Raw genomic sequence first — 15,462 nt, 5'->3', positions numbered from 1 at the left:
GGGTTATGGTATAAAGCCCAGAGCAAGTCAGGGATGAGGAATGGCATACCTCCTAGAAGTATTTAGAAATGTGTACCAGCTACAAAGCATCGCTTCATGGATCGCAGATTGAAAGAACATTCCTCTCTGTATTCAACTATGCAGAAACCACAGCTGGAATGTTATTTTCAAATTAGTGCTGGACACCACTAGGCAGATGTTCATAAACTGGAGAAAAAGATAAGAATGTATAATAGAGGTGAAATGGAAAGAATTAATAAAATGGCTGGAGAGTTAAAAAGCACAGGACAAGTAGAATAAAAATACTGCAAATACAGAATAAGCCCTCATTAGGAAGAGGTTTACTTGAGTGACAGACCAGGACTCTTCTCATCTCCAGTGAGTATTCAAATATGGCTCCTTCTCAGAGGCCTGTAATGTCCAAACTACTAACTACTAAATGTTTCTTTAGTAGATCTGACCTTTAAGAGACAATACAAATTTCTGACTGTACCTCTGAACTTCAAGACTGTGTGACAAGGCTTGGTATCAGTTCTACACATTAACACAGTGACCCTGTTGTACTGCAAGTTGGGCTAAGTGTTGACAAATAAGGGGCAGGAGATATATGAGAGAAGAGCTTTTTCACTCACAGAGATGACTGGGGTAGGGAAGGACAGAAAAGATGACAAACATCATCTTGCACAGGGGTAGACAAAGAAATAACCAGAGTGTCTCTGTCTCTTAGAGGTTAAAAGAAGGAAGAATAGGAAATGAGTGCTTTCACTTTTCTGCTCAGGAACTCCTCCTGCTAGCATAGAAACAGTGCCACCACAGAGAAGGTAGGTATGTAGAGGCAAACACAGTATGCCCAAAAGCAGAAGAGGGTAAAGGGCAAAGATATCTTTCCTGACAGGAGAGAAAACATGCAAGCACTGCAGGACCACACAACAAAAGGAAGTTTCATCAGTAGAGGCAGGCTTAAGATGGATGTTTGAAGATGACCATATAAAAGCCTTATTAAATCCCAGAAGAAAAACCCAGTCTCCCTGCCCAGCACGTTTCTCCAGACAACGACACTTGACTTTCAAAATTGTGGAGATTATTGTCTTTGACACTAGGAAGGCAGATCCTTAATCCATGTAGATAGCTCTGAAAATTATTCTCTTAACAGTAGCTATATAAAAAAGAAAGTAACTCAAACTGATTACTTCAGAGAAAAGGAAATAAAGTCAAACCTGAAGAAGCATCATTACCTGGCAGAAAAAGAGGTAAAAGAAAGGCCAGAAGAAAAAGAGACACTGTGAGACAGAAGGCAACCACCATCTTTGGAATGAACTTTAAAAGCAAAGATCAGTATGATCCACAGGAAAAAGCAGGTATGGCAAAGGGATAAAAGGGATCTCAGCCCCCCAAATATTAATTAGGAAGCTCAGTTCCCTAACAGCTCCGTACTAAGTTGCTGCCATTACTTTCAGACACTGACTTAGAAGCAGAGACTAAAAGGGATTTCCTTTTGGTAAAGGGCTGGGAGAGACACTTAAATCTTTAAATGGGAACACCACCTTTACCTCTGATCTTAGGATTTCACAAGAAGCAGGTCCTATAAATGGGACACTAGTGATCCTCGACCTCTTCCTAAAGCAGAATTAAAACGCAACATCTCCCCCTGCCTCCAAAACTCTTCTGTACTTGCATGTATCTTAACCTACTACCCATCTGGTAAAACAGTTCCTCAGAGAATGTGCCAGAAAAGCAGAGCAACATCCCTCACAAACCCATGGTATTCTCAGAAAACTGTTCCTTACAAGAATGTCTTCCATTTTTACATGTAAATGATGAAGGTCTGGGGATGGAACTGTAATATGATAAAGAAATTCTGGAGCTTCTACCATGAAGCAGCATTTGCAGTTTTCCCAGATTCAGAAGCACAGAATAGATCTCTGGCAGTGCTCAATGACATGGGGAGATGGACTCTGAGGTGGATTATCAGTGAAGCAGAGGAGTATACAGTTTCTTTGGTGATAGATGCTGGCAGCTGAGGGAGCAGTGGCTTGCTGAGCTACATAAAGATGAAATGACAGTAAAGACCCACTCTCTTCTCTTAAGGGAATCCTGCTAATGTTATTTAACACTGAAAGGAGATGTATACTGCCTTGAAAGACATGGCAGAACACTACATCAGGAATACTTACAGTATCATCGTGTCCAGGATGGCCATTTTTGTTGTTTCTTTTCCTCACCTGGAACCTGTCAGAAATGCAAGTCAAAAATGGACAAGTCTGAGGTGAGGCACTGAGGCATGACTGGCTCTTGCTGAGGCAAAGGCAAGAAGAAGAAACTGCCACTGCAATGTTATTAACTGAAGACATCAGAGGGTATTCAAACCTCTAGTACTCCAAGGAGCAGGTGGCAACGCCTGCCACCTAGAGAACAAACCCATCTGGGCTGGTGGACTGAGCATGCGGGCATGCAGGATTTTGTCATGTCAACAGCTGGAACTTTTATTTGGTAAATCACATGCTAGGAGCTGTAATTCAGGTTTAGTGCATGGGGAAGAACAGATGCTACTGCTGCTGATCTGAGCAATGGGGCACAAATAGCCAAGTTTCTGCAGAGTTTTTGAAAGCATCTTAGTGCCAGCCAGCACAATCTGCAACCCAAGTCTCAACCTGTCAATCTTGTCAAATTGCAAGCTGCAAATGCTTATCACTCCAGGAAAGTAGGATGAGACAACTTTCTGTCCTCTTTCAGCACAAATACATACATTTTTATCTGTCCTGTCAGACAGTGTCAGAAGCTACAGAAACCTGTTATTTAATTATTTGCTCAGGCTGCTGTTCCCTCTTTTTAATGAAATATTTTGGTGTTGCTCTGGCAGCACAAACAAGTGTTAACAAGAGGCTCCTCTCCAAACAGCCATGCCAGATGACTGGGGAAGGCCTGCACACAACACTAAAACAATATGAAGAGGACGCACACTGGAACATCAGAGAACCAAAACTACTGTTTTTTGCTGTTTCAGTCTCTTCTCTTTTTCCACTTGCTATCAAAATATTTTTCCTACTACAGTCAACTAAGAATCTTTTATTCCCTTTTCTTTTTATATCTCTCATTATTTTTACCACTTCTCCCACTCTGTCTTTATACATTTACTTTGCTTCTCCTCCTTCCCCTTCCAACTAGGAACTTTCCAGGCTCCAGTTCGTAAGCTTTTCACATTATTAAGAAAAAAGAGAAGCTTCTCAGAATATATTAATTTGACTGTTCCCTCTGATAACATAACACTCAAACTCATTTTATTAAAAGTGGGGTCAGAATGAACTCTGTTAAGAACAATGCCTGCAAACTGACTTCATTTCAACTCCAGTGCTCAGTGTTAAATAAATATTTATGCCTTATATTTTAGAATGAAATTAAAGCATAAAATATAAAATAATTCACAAAGTTAAATATACAAAATGCTCTTTTTGCATTACAGTGATAATTTGCAAATTTTAGAATTTAATGCCTTTATAATGCAGTCAAGTAGAATTCACTGTTCCTTTGAAGAAGGGCCTTGCAAAATACAGGAAAAAAGGCAGATAATTTATCCTTTTAGTATGTTTCAAAATTGAAAAGTTACGGTTATTACAATATGAATATTCTAAAGAATTTAATCTGTAAGAAATAAGGCTCTTTTGTAAGTAGAAGTATATTACATTACTTAGAAAAGACTAATAAAATAACCTCAATTTTCTTGTTCATCAATGGCACATCCATCATCAATTACAATGTTCTATTTTGGCATTTTCCTTCCCTTTTATTGTTCATCTGCTGCCTGCTCAGTCAACTCACACAACAGTTTTAGAAATGGTTATGTAAATACACCTCTCCTTGCACATAAAAATTCGTAGTTCTTTTCCTTTAGAACTAAACTGATCACTCTAAATTATCCATACAACCTATGAAGTCAACGACGTGGCTGTATTAGCAAGTCTACCTGATGTGCTGAGAGAAATCAGAGAGGCAGCAAGGGCAGAAAACAGAAGGGCTTTGGGTGACTTAACAGGTGAAATGTCTGGATGCTATCGGCGATTGTCCTACAGCGAAGTCGGCTAGGGAGGCTGCAAGAGTAAAATGCAAGTACTTGAGCTGGTACAAGTGACACCTGGTGCAAAACCATGCAGTAGAAGTTGCTCTTTAACAGCTTATTTAACAGGGGAAATGTGTGCTAAAATAATCCAGCATTACTGCACTAACCTTCAGAAGGTGGAGCTATGAAAAAATTGTGAAGATTTTTAAACAATAAGCTAAAAGTGGTAGCTAAGAAAATTAAGTCCTTACAGACAGCATAAAGACTGCTAACGGAGACAATACTGGAAACACCATGCTAACACACACCTATTAGGAAGGGCTTGATAAAGTGAAAGAAGCCAGCGTGACTAACAGCAAACTAAAAGAAATCACTAGAATTAGAATACATCATTCAAAAAGCTGAATTTACAAGCTGAAGAAAATCACAAGGACCATAAACTCCAGCAGATTAAAGGTAAAAATACAATTAGACAGCCAAAAGCACTTTAAGCAGTGACTAGTGAAAGGAATTCAGACCAGCCATAAATCCTTCTTCCAACCCATCAGGAGCACAAAATCCACCAGACAGTCCAGTGGGGCAAGGTGATATCAGCTAGGGCAAGAAGACGTTGTGCAACCAAAAGAACTCTTTGCATGGTATACGTCTTAGAAGAAACACGTAATTCTCATACCAGAACCCTGGCAAATTAGTGTGCATGTATTTGGAAACACGGTGAAGTTTGGCAAAGGATCTGTTTGAAGCTAAATTAAGCATAAAAGAGGTAATGATAACCATAATCAAAATGAACACCAACAAATTGCCAGGACAGGACCACATTCATCCAAGAGAGCACTGGAGAATGAAACAGGTGAATTACTAGTGGTATGTGATCTTCACTTAAGATTATCTTGGTACATGAAGACACAAAAGTTGCAAACCAATCATTAAAACTTGTTTTGGGGAACTACAGGCCTGTAATCTTGATGTCTGTACCAGGAAAACCACAATACAGTAACAGCCAGAGTTAGTGGATACCTGGATAAACATCATCTGCTTGGAAAGAATCAAAATAGTGTTCAGGGAAGTTCCACCTTTAAAACTCTTGGAGTTTTCCAAAGCAGTCAACAAGCATGTGTATAAGGGTCATCACTGGATACCATCTACATGGGTACTCAACAGGTTTTTAACTGAATCCTCACCAGTGGTTTTTAAGGAAGATGATGTTAGGTCCCGAGACAGATGCATGATGGCATGCAGAGATAGGAAACAGAGTGTATAACTAAATGATAGGTCTAACATAGGGAGGCCACACAGTACTCTAATATCACAGTAAAAGTGAAAAGCAACAAGAAAGCAGAATGGTTTACTTCTCAGTATCTCTCATGCTCACATGCAGGAATTTTGAGAGGGAAATTACACCTAGGACAGAAATGGCATACAGTATTCACTACAGTCAACCATATACAGAAATCAAACACATATGGTCCATGGATTGAACTGCCACATTTCAACTCAAACATAACCTCAGCAAGCTCTGTGAAGGAAATGACTCCACTCTCAAGATCACAGTAGAAGAAACATCACCATTACTCACCTTCTGGATGCTCTGTGAGCTGACAGAGCCAAATCCAGACCACTGCATTTAGTTAATGTGCATAAAATATTAAAAGGCAGCTCTGCTCAAATCTGCCAGTTTGACTTGTTTTCTCTTGATAGTAGATGCATAATAGTGTAATGCAAGAAATCATCCCCTGTGTGAAGCTAATCATCAAGGGGAAACAGTTCAAGTATAAAAAAACCCCACATCTTTAATACATTTGAAGGTTTCCTGAAGAGCACATTGATTAAGACTTAACACATGAGATTTCCTGATTTTTAGAGAACAATACAGAGAGAGTAACTACAGAGTAAACAATTTCTTTCCAGCCCTTTAAGCGCACTATTTCTATGTAAGGACATGACAGACTACACTTCAAATAATTTCTGGAGAAAATGAAAACAGGTGAAAGGATACTCACTGAAACTTTTTGGGGAAAATATATAAGAACTCATAAAAACAGCTTAGAGCAGGTAGATCAGTTCTATGTTTTATTCAAAAGGTATCACCTTTGGCTATAGAAGGTCTTAAATGACACCAGGGATAGAAATTAAGCCAAATCATCTGTACAAAGCCAGGGGAGGGATTCTCGTGTTATCCACTTTGACCATGCTTGGCTGTTGAAATAAAATGGGATCACAGCATAAGAAAGAGCATAACTAGTCACTATTTGTGACATTCATGAATCCTGGGAACATCTTTTTAAACAAACTAAATGGTGTTTTAAAGGCAAAATCCAGATGCGGCCATTTTTAAATGTTCTTTTTACATGTGTACTGCATTGGGCACTTCTGCCCCAGGCATTATGGCAGTTGCTTTGTAACCTTTTTGTAATGTTGAAAATGTCACCTTTTGCACAGTGCTCCATTACCCTAATCCAGGAAGGACCCTTAATTTTGGGTACAGACTTTGATTTAAAATATTTAACTCAATTACAGAGAAGTATAGCTATAACTGAAAAGAGTACAAAAATGTCTGCATCTGATCTACAGTATTTTTTTTCCACCACTGAGGCTCATGTTCACTATGGGAGAGATGCTTAGAAGGACTTCAGTCCATCTTCTTCCCTCCATCAGCTCTCTTAATTACAGCATACACAGGGATAGGTTCTAAGGTTGTGAAGCTCTTCATCTAAATCAAAGTTGGGAGTATGGACCATACAAGTATATTACTGCGGGGCACCAAGGTATCACAGAATAACTGAGGTTGGAAGCGAGCTCTGGAGTCCAACCCCCAGCTGCCCTTTTCCTCTCAGCTAACTCAGGTACTGTGAATGACTTCATATCTGAGGTGGGATAATAGCATATATATGTCAGTTGCCATGGAGCAGATGGCATCTGAGGACAAGTTCTCCCATGACTGTCTGCATGCCCATACCCAATATGGGTCACTGGTAAGGCTGCGGAAGAAGCACAACCAATTGTAGCATTGCAGAACACATTGCAGTCACCAGACACAGTGAACAAGGATCTTAAATCCCAAATTTTTAAAACAATAAGCTCTCAGAATATTATTTTTGTTTTCCACAGAAATAGATGTGTTCTCCATCCTCACTCAATCCCCAGAAAATCAGCTTGCAGAAATAGGGGAGGGCTGGCTCATATCCTCCCCTAGGCAAGCACATTACCTAGCTGTATCTTTGACATATACAAGTACACACAGCTAGATATGTAAGTGTATATGAATATACGCATGGATATACATAGGCATATACTATATACTTTTAATTTTTTTAATATATATATATCTATATCTATTAATATACACATTCACACTCCTAGATACATCTTTGATACATACGGTTTTCATGAAACTCATCCAAGATTAGTATCAACAAAGACTACAGTGTTTAGAAGCCATCAGTCAGAGTCAACTTTATGCATGAAAACTTTTGCTAACAGAGTGCAATGTTATTGCTTATTTAGATAACTGCAGTTCCAAAAAGCTGTAATCACACATCATCAAACTTCTGGCTAATCTTTTCAGGACCACAAATGAATAGCCCAAAATCTGCACATCTCCCACCCACAAAAGTGGTTTTATAGTACTTCATCAAAACCAGACTGACATTTTATGCTAGTCAGCAGCAAGTGAGCAGATTTGGCAAGGGCCTGTCTACCCAGTTACTCTATTTTGGATTTACTGCATGTCTTTTTTTTCCAAAATAAACTGACATTTTCTATTTAAACAATTTTTTATGTATTTAATTTTTATTTTATTAGACTATCAAGGAGAATGCAGTTGTTCTGAACCAAGAATACACTCAGTCAATTGCTAGTCTGGTTTCAATGTACGATTCCTTTGTTCCTTTCCTCTGCACAAGTTATTTTTTGTTGTAGATAAGCCTTGAGACTAGAGACTTTTAATATATCTACAAATAACACAAACAATGTATACCAGCAGAAAAAGCTCATAAAATTTGGGGGAAGATAAAATGTAAATTGTGACACTAAATAATATATTACATGTGACAAAAAACCCCAAACATGTAGAGTAGGTGACAAAAAAACCAAACATGTAGAGATTCAAACATACCCTTGGGTATGACAAAAAAGCCTTGCATCAGGTATCTGCTCACAAGTCTTTTGCTCAAATATGCAGCTTTTAACTATAGAAAAAGGTGTATTTCCACAATATTTAAACAACACTTTTTATTATATGTGAAATAATTTCTTCTAAAAGATGTTCTATATTAATCTGAATATAATCTGTATGTCATAAATTTATAGAACAAACAGTCCTATAGGTTTGTGGTATTAGTTTTCATTTTTATTACTGTAGCACAAGAAAAATGCTCACAACTGTAAAGGTTTATAGTGTCACTAGCACACATTTTGTTCACAAGTCTTGCAATACACGGCATTTTTCTTCAACCCCCAGCTCCTACAGCCAAGATGATTATAAGAGAATCTAAACCTCTGCTCAAGTGTGTAGATTTAATAACTGTAAAGAAAAAGCTTGTGAAAACATGGATTGATTGTTCCATACAGACTCAGAAATTGGAAGGCATACCAGTTTTCTTTTGAACTGCAGGATTTTTCATTAAAATGGTGGAGAACAACCAGAATTCTGCACAGGGGCTGGCAAATCCACTTACCAGCAGCAAATTGGAGACTCCCTGGTAATAGGAGACATAACTCACCTGATCTTGTTAGAATTCAATTTCTATTTATCAGCCCTTTGTTTACGGGCTAATCAAGGCTGATCTGTCAATGGAGAGAAAGAAGCAGAGGAAGAGAAGGAATCTGCAACCCCAGCTCTGATACCCATTACTTGGTATCAGAGATGTCCCATAGCAGGAGCTGAGGGGCACTCCGTCCCCTCCACAAAACTCACACATACAAAATCTTGTGCAGTGGTTGCTTCAGGCCAAGGACGCTGGTACTCAGCACCGCAATGCAGACCTTCTCAGAGTTGGATTTCTTACATCTGTACCCTGCATCCATGAACCTGGATGATTACGTGTGCAAGAAAAAATGAATGTCTGTATGGCAGGAAGGAATGGGCTGAAGAAACAACCTCAACAAAACCCAAGAGTCAAGTATGTCTCCTATGACTCACAAAGTTTAATGCAAAGGCCTGCTACTGGTATTCTGGATCCAGGGTTATTTACATCTGGTTTGGAAAGGCATAACAACAAAGGCACTGGAGAGGCATAATACCAAGTATTAAGGACTGGTACTGGGAGCTGTTAAGCACTGAAAACTCAGAATAAACAAAGAAAGGGGCACTAGGAGCCAGAAGGCTATAGTGAAATAAAATGAAGTAGGATCACGTGCATGCTAGAAATGGCCTTTTAGTAAATAATTGTCTATTATTTCTTCCCATGAGATCACTGCCTCATCCACAGTGCCAGGGAGGAACGGAGGTGCGTTGTTTGCAGGCTCCCTGGTTCCCTTGTTGCAGAAATCTCTGTTTCTAGTTTCTAAGCAGAGAGGCAGAGAGGCAGAGAGGGAAGGTGCAGGAAGAAAACCAAGGCAGCTGTGGAGGAATTGCACCCTGTGCTGCCTTCTGGTAGCAATTCCTGCCTCACGCTGAACAAATACCCAAGACCAAGCTGTTCACAGGTAACGCTGTGGTATTCTCTGCTTTTCATATGGTTCATACAAAATGTAAAATACAAAACACAGATGCAACAGATCAATGGAAACTATACTTTCAAACTATGAAGCATGCATTTTATTTTACAGAAAAATAATTGTCTTGTGCTCCAAAGAGCTTAAAATCTCAGTTATTTCTCTACTTCAAATGAAATGAACCTTGAGAAAAAGGAGCAAAACAAACTGGTACTCCTGACCAGAGGAGTTGGGTTCCCTTGCACAAAAAGAAGGTTTTACTTAACTGACACCTGAGTATTTTAGTGCCAGCATGATCTGAGCATGCGTAATGTAGTACAGGAGCAGGACATTATATACCACCAAAAATCCAACTTCAAAACAAAAATCCAACCTCCCATTGCTAATAGCTACCAGGTCAGCTGGATGCAGTTCACTTTGGACAGCTGTCAAGTGATGTGGGAAGTCTGCCTTGTAGAGAAGAGTTCTCATCTGAATTGCTAAAACCAATGCTTCCCCATTAGCTCAGATACTTTTGTATTTTAAAAATGGAGGCAACATCAATTTCTTCCTGAAACACCTTTCAAGTGTCCGCAACAGCTTTCCAAAGGAAATGAGAGGGCTAAGAGATGGCTTCAACTCAACCTGCAACCATGATACATTCTATTTTGACCCTCTCTCTTGCCACTAAATGCTGGATTAGGTAAACCATGACTGTTGCTACAAGTCAGAAATCCAGCTCTCACGACAAAATGATATAGCTTTAGCTTCCAGAAGCAGATAGGAATCCTGTTAAAAAAACCCAAAAAAACCAAAAAACAAAGCAAGACTAAATGGCATGAAAAAATGACTATTATATTTCACTTCAGGCATTGCTTTTTAAAAAGCAAATAGGACAGTTTCAAGAAAAAAAACCCACACCACAGTTCTTCTGAAGTTTTACCCTTGCACAACACTCATTTGAAAACACTGTACCGTATAGCTCTGCACATGTGCACTATTATTTGTGACCTCATATATGTTCAACAGGCACATAAAGCCAATACTCAAAAATGTACCATTACCTAGCTCAATGAAATAGTCGTTTCTCTGAGATATTACTGTTGATTTTCCTTCGTCACCAAAACAAAACCCCATAAATTACCTAGATCGTCGGTATGCAGGAATGCTTTAGCTGGTGTATAAAATTGCTCTTTCTTTTGCACATAATCCTTCATTTTTCACTCCAGAAAAGAACTGCAAGAGTAGTAACAGAGAATGAATTCCCTCTTCAGGCAACAGCTGAAGAGCTTCAGTAATGTGAACATTTCTACAATGGTCATAATCTATCTAAACAGTGACTTGGAGGGTAAGAATCAAGTTCAGTTTTCACTCCTATTCAGTGTTTGACCTCTATGCTAAATAAACTGATGGAGCGATGGTTATCAGCACCAGCTGTAACTGTTTTAGCAGCATGGTCTCCTGTCCAGTAGGAATCAGACTCTGGCTATCAATACTTTTCAAAAAGGCTGCAAGCAGCCCACAGAATGCAGTAAGTCTTAGCTATTTCCAACCTGAGCTGGTTTCAAACCAGTGAGCTACTGTTGGCGCTTTCCACCCCTTTTATCTGTTCTATGAAGCACAACCTCTATGAAGCAGATGTGGTGTTTGGGAAATCCAGGAACTCTAGGTGTTAGCATGCATGGGACACAGAACAGATCCCCAGGAAAAAAAAAAAAACCAAACCAAAACCAACACCAAAACAACCAACAAACCACAACAAAAAAAACCCCTCTACACAGCAGCGAAATAAGCAATATTGTCATTAACAATATTCTGACTATTCTGTCATTCAGTTCTGGTGCACTGGGTGTTAAGATGACAACTTCTGGAAAGTCACACCCAGTAACATGAAAAAAACACTACCACCACCTGCTATACAGAAAAAATAATCACCTTTCAGTACTGGGACTCAAATTCCTCACCTACAAAGCTAAATGTTTCCCTTATCAGAGTAGTGCTGGACATCTCAGAAATGTACAAAGCCGAGGAATGCACAAACCGGAGAAACGTGCACATGAGAGTTTGTGGGTATGTCTGTACTGCAGAGTAAGCATGATGCTGAGAATCTCAGGCCACTCTGCAGAGCCTGCGCTTCGTGGTCCTGACAGCTGCATTAAGCCTGTGGCCTTACACTGTGATAAGTTTGAGGCTTGAAAACTCATGGGATCTGCAAAAAATAACTACAAAAAGCAGCATGGAATGCAAAAAAACAACTTACAAAATGGACAAATTCTCAGCTAGTGTAAATCAGCATAGGTCAACTGGAGGCAGCTACACCATTGGAGACTTTCATTTACAAGAATGCTGTGCTGTAGGCTGAAAAGTTCATTTAATTTGCAGCAGAGCTTAAAACGTTTAAACCCCAAGTGATCTTGCACTAGTACAGGATCTGAAAGCTTTGCCTTACAAACAAAATGCTTAACAGTTATATAGCACACTTGTTACAGAGAATTACTTCACCTTAAACAGTCTGTACACATATGGTGGGGAAAAAATAGATCTGGTAGACATCATTAAAATAAAAGCTAATTAATATCAATGGCAATTCATCTTAAAAGGATTTTTAATACCAGTGCGTTTACCAGCAACCAAAACACACAAACAAATTATCAAAGTGTCCATACCGATTAGCTTTAACCGCAGTGTGCTTTCTGAGCTTTGGACATAAATTTTCTAACTAATTCAGAGGCTGCAATAATACCTAAATATTTTCTGCTAGCTTAACATGAATTTTAAAAGCTTCTTTTATTTCTGAGTGATAGATATTCTAGATAACACATCCACAAGGATTTACTCCTCTCCATTTTGACAGAAATCAAAATTCTGCCTTTGGCTTTAAATCAATAGTGATAGGGACTCAACTATTCAGTATATCACTGCTGTATATCACCATGCTTAATTATAACAACACAGTGCACTATTAATACCTAAATACAATCTCACTTGAATGGTAAAGTCTTAGAAAAAGAAAATGGAAATGAAGAAATATGAGCAATGTGTTTAACCTTAAAATATCGGGAGTATTTCATCAGTTCTGACACAGCTGAACAAAATAAAGCCCTTGTTCATTTGCCTGTCCTCAGATCATAAAATTAATTGTTTTTAAAACCTGGAAGATTCATAAACTTTCAATCAGTGATAAATGTAAACAAGCAAAAAAAGGGCTAGGTTTTCTTTCACATAGCAGGTATCGTAGGCATTATAACTGAGAAAACATTTTAAAATATGTATTAAAAATAGGAATGTTTTCACAATGGAGCTACATTTTTTATAATCAGCAACATGTCTTTTAATGAAAAGGCAGCATAGACTGGCCTATCTTCACTGATTTCAGCAGAACTGGGCCATTCCACAACAGCTCCAGAATGGGCAGAGGTTTATACTATGCTTCAACACACTCCACCAAAAATAAAGAAAACTATAAAGGGAAACACTCCCATGCTTTTCTCTCCACGAGTGAAATGTACTGTTACACGTGAGAGACATTTTTAAGAGATGCAGATTAAGAACATTCTGGTACACAGTAAAAAAACAAAACAAAACAAAACAAAACACCCAACATTTGTAAATCCAACAGTCTAGACAGACCATCATCTTGATGTCTAAAACATCAAAAATCACAGGATCTACTTCTCACTCCTTATGTTCTTCCCTCCTCCAGTTTCAGCCTAATCCTTAATTTAACTCATTCAAACATCCCTGCCAGAGAAAGTCATAACAATAATGTCAAATTTAAGAAAATGCAGAAGGTGTTAAGCATATCAATACAGCGCCAGTGTACGTGGCAGGGCATTAGGAGCTAAGCCGAATATCAACCACCTCACCCAGACAATGTTCAAATACAAATAACAACTTTCCTCTCTTAGTTATTTTATTCATCTGCAACAGTACATTTTGTTTTTCTTTTAAAAGGTCTTAAGGTTTCACTCTACATGTACGCCACGGTCTGACATTTAAAAGACAAGACACACACAAAATCTTTGTCTGCTGACTGTTGATCTGTCACAACTGCCAGTATCAAGTACAGCATCATTTAATTTTATGGTGGAAAGACATCACAGGTTTTCCCCCCCCCCCCATACACTCTCTTGGTTTACACATCTACGCTTCCCAGTATGGTGAAATTGGCCTTTTTTGAATAACAGAAATATAAAGACGGTATTACCTTACGTCCATCACTTGCATGGCAGTTCACATTTAAAGGAGTCAATAAAGCCATCAGTTTTTCTTCATTACCACTCCTGTAAATGGAGAGGAGGGGATTATGGAAAGGGGGGGAAAAAAAGACAGCTCTTTGCAAAACATTTGCTAAGGAGCTGGATATCAAAGTATAGTCTATTGAAATTTGTACTCTGCCAGGGAGAATGTTAGATAGCTAAAGGATCTTCTGAACATTTCAAAACCAAGGGTAAATACAGAAAAGACAATTAAATTTGCAGTTAAGTGTATTACAAAAGATCATGCAAAAACACCTCAATTTCTCTCAACCTCATCTTATATTTCCTTTATCTAATTTTACAGATCCTCTGAAAGCCATTTGCTGAATTAAACATTCTGAATTAAATACATTTTCATAGCATATGGCCCATAACATCTGAAGCAACTACATACCAATATCCAGAAATTTTTTAGAAGCGTTAACAGTCTATATAAAACGATCTTGCACTGTCAAAAGGATGAAAGCATCTTTGGAATATATTACTGAACTTTACACCTTTTGTATAGGCTTCCTTATGCTCTGTTCTGATAAAGCCTATTTTGAAATTATATCCTAAGGTAGCAGTAAAAACCAAAAGAAAAACGCCAATATTTAGATTGCCCCTAAAAAGAACAGTCACAAAACGATAAAGAGGATTTAAGCAGCTTAAAGCAAAAACTCAATATTAACCTTATAACCACCATAGTGGGGGATTTCAATTACATAAACAGGCTTTTCCATTTGTACCAGACTGTAAAGTCTGAAGAGATTCATGCTAATGAAGCGGTTTGTTTGCATCATTTCATGGAGAGGCAAATGACAAAACATTACTGTTTTAAAAATCCCTTTTCCTCTCCTGCTTCCACCCCCAAAATATGCTTTATATTCTAAGCGACACTCACCTAGCAGCTTCCAGGAGTTCGTCCTTCTTGTATTCACCTAAATGATTGCAAAATATCATGCTGTTAGCATTTGGCAGAAGACAGATTAAGAAATGCAGTAGGAAGCAAATACAGAATTAAAACAGAGAAGAGGAGAAAAAAGCCCACACCCCGCTGGGTGATGGAGCTGTGACGTTAGCCAGCTTGTGGAGGCAGCATCACCAGTACCTTGGAGACGGGCAGCAAATTGACGCATCTTCTTGTCCAATCCTCAGATGGAAAGGCTTTCTTCAGACGACCAATGACTGTGAAATCTTGTGTCCAGAAACACAGTCCCGCTGATAACAGCATGTCAGCTGAAGACAATGTCCCCACCCCCTGCCCTATTCAGTATGTCACATTATACTTGGGAAGCATAATAAATTCCGAGACAAAAGCGAGGCAGTGCGGCTTTTTAAAAGGTACAAATTAGCAATCTCCAAAGCTCTCACCTGCCTATTTGAACAGTAATATTAGTCTTCACCAAGTTCTTCAGAAGAGCAGTGCTTATTTTAAAAATTCCAAATATTACATCATCAGTCACTTTCCAAGAAAATGTCTTTGAAATAAAAAGCACAGGCAAAAGAGTATGAACTCTCCAAGACATTTTGTTA

General features: G+C 38.6%; 1 protein-coding gene across 2 annotated transcripts in view; it reads right to left on the bottom strand.

The window, feature by feature from the left end:
* TNKS (tankyrase) overlaps positions 1-15,462 on the bottom strand; it is a 152,628-nt gene that overhangs the window by 59,509 nt on the left and 77,657 nt on the right. For both annotated transcript variants that reach the window (XR_012628741.1, XM_074866696.1), the window contains exons 4-5: positions 14,831-14,867; positions 13,896-13,971 (exon numbers count right to left, since the gene is read on the bottom strand). Coding sequence is in view for 1 of the 2 variants with exons in the window: in XM_074866696.1 (XP_074722797.1) it covers positions 13,896-13,971; positions 14,831-14,867 (113 nt within the window). In the remaining variant the exon portion in view is untranslated. The remainder of the gene's footprint in view (positions 1-13,895; positions 13,972-14,830; positions 14,868-15,462) is intronic.

The sequence above is a fragment of the Strix uralensis genome, chromosome 4 (assembly GCF_047716275.1).
Source record: "Strix uralensis isolate ZFMK-TIS-50842 chromosome 4, bStrUra1, whole genome shotgun sequence".
NCBI lineage: Eukaryota > Metazoa > Chordata > Aves > Strigiformes > Strigidae > Strix > Strix uralensis.
Note: the sequence above shows the minus strand (reverse complement) of the source record. Positions and strands in the feature narration are given on the sequence as shown.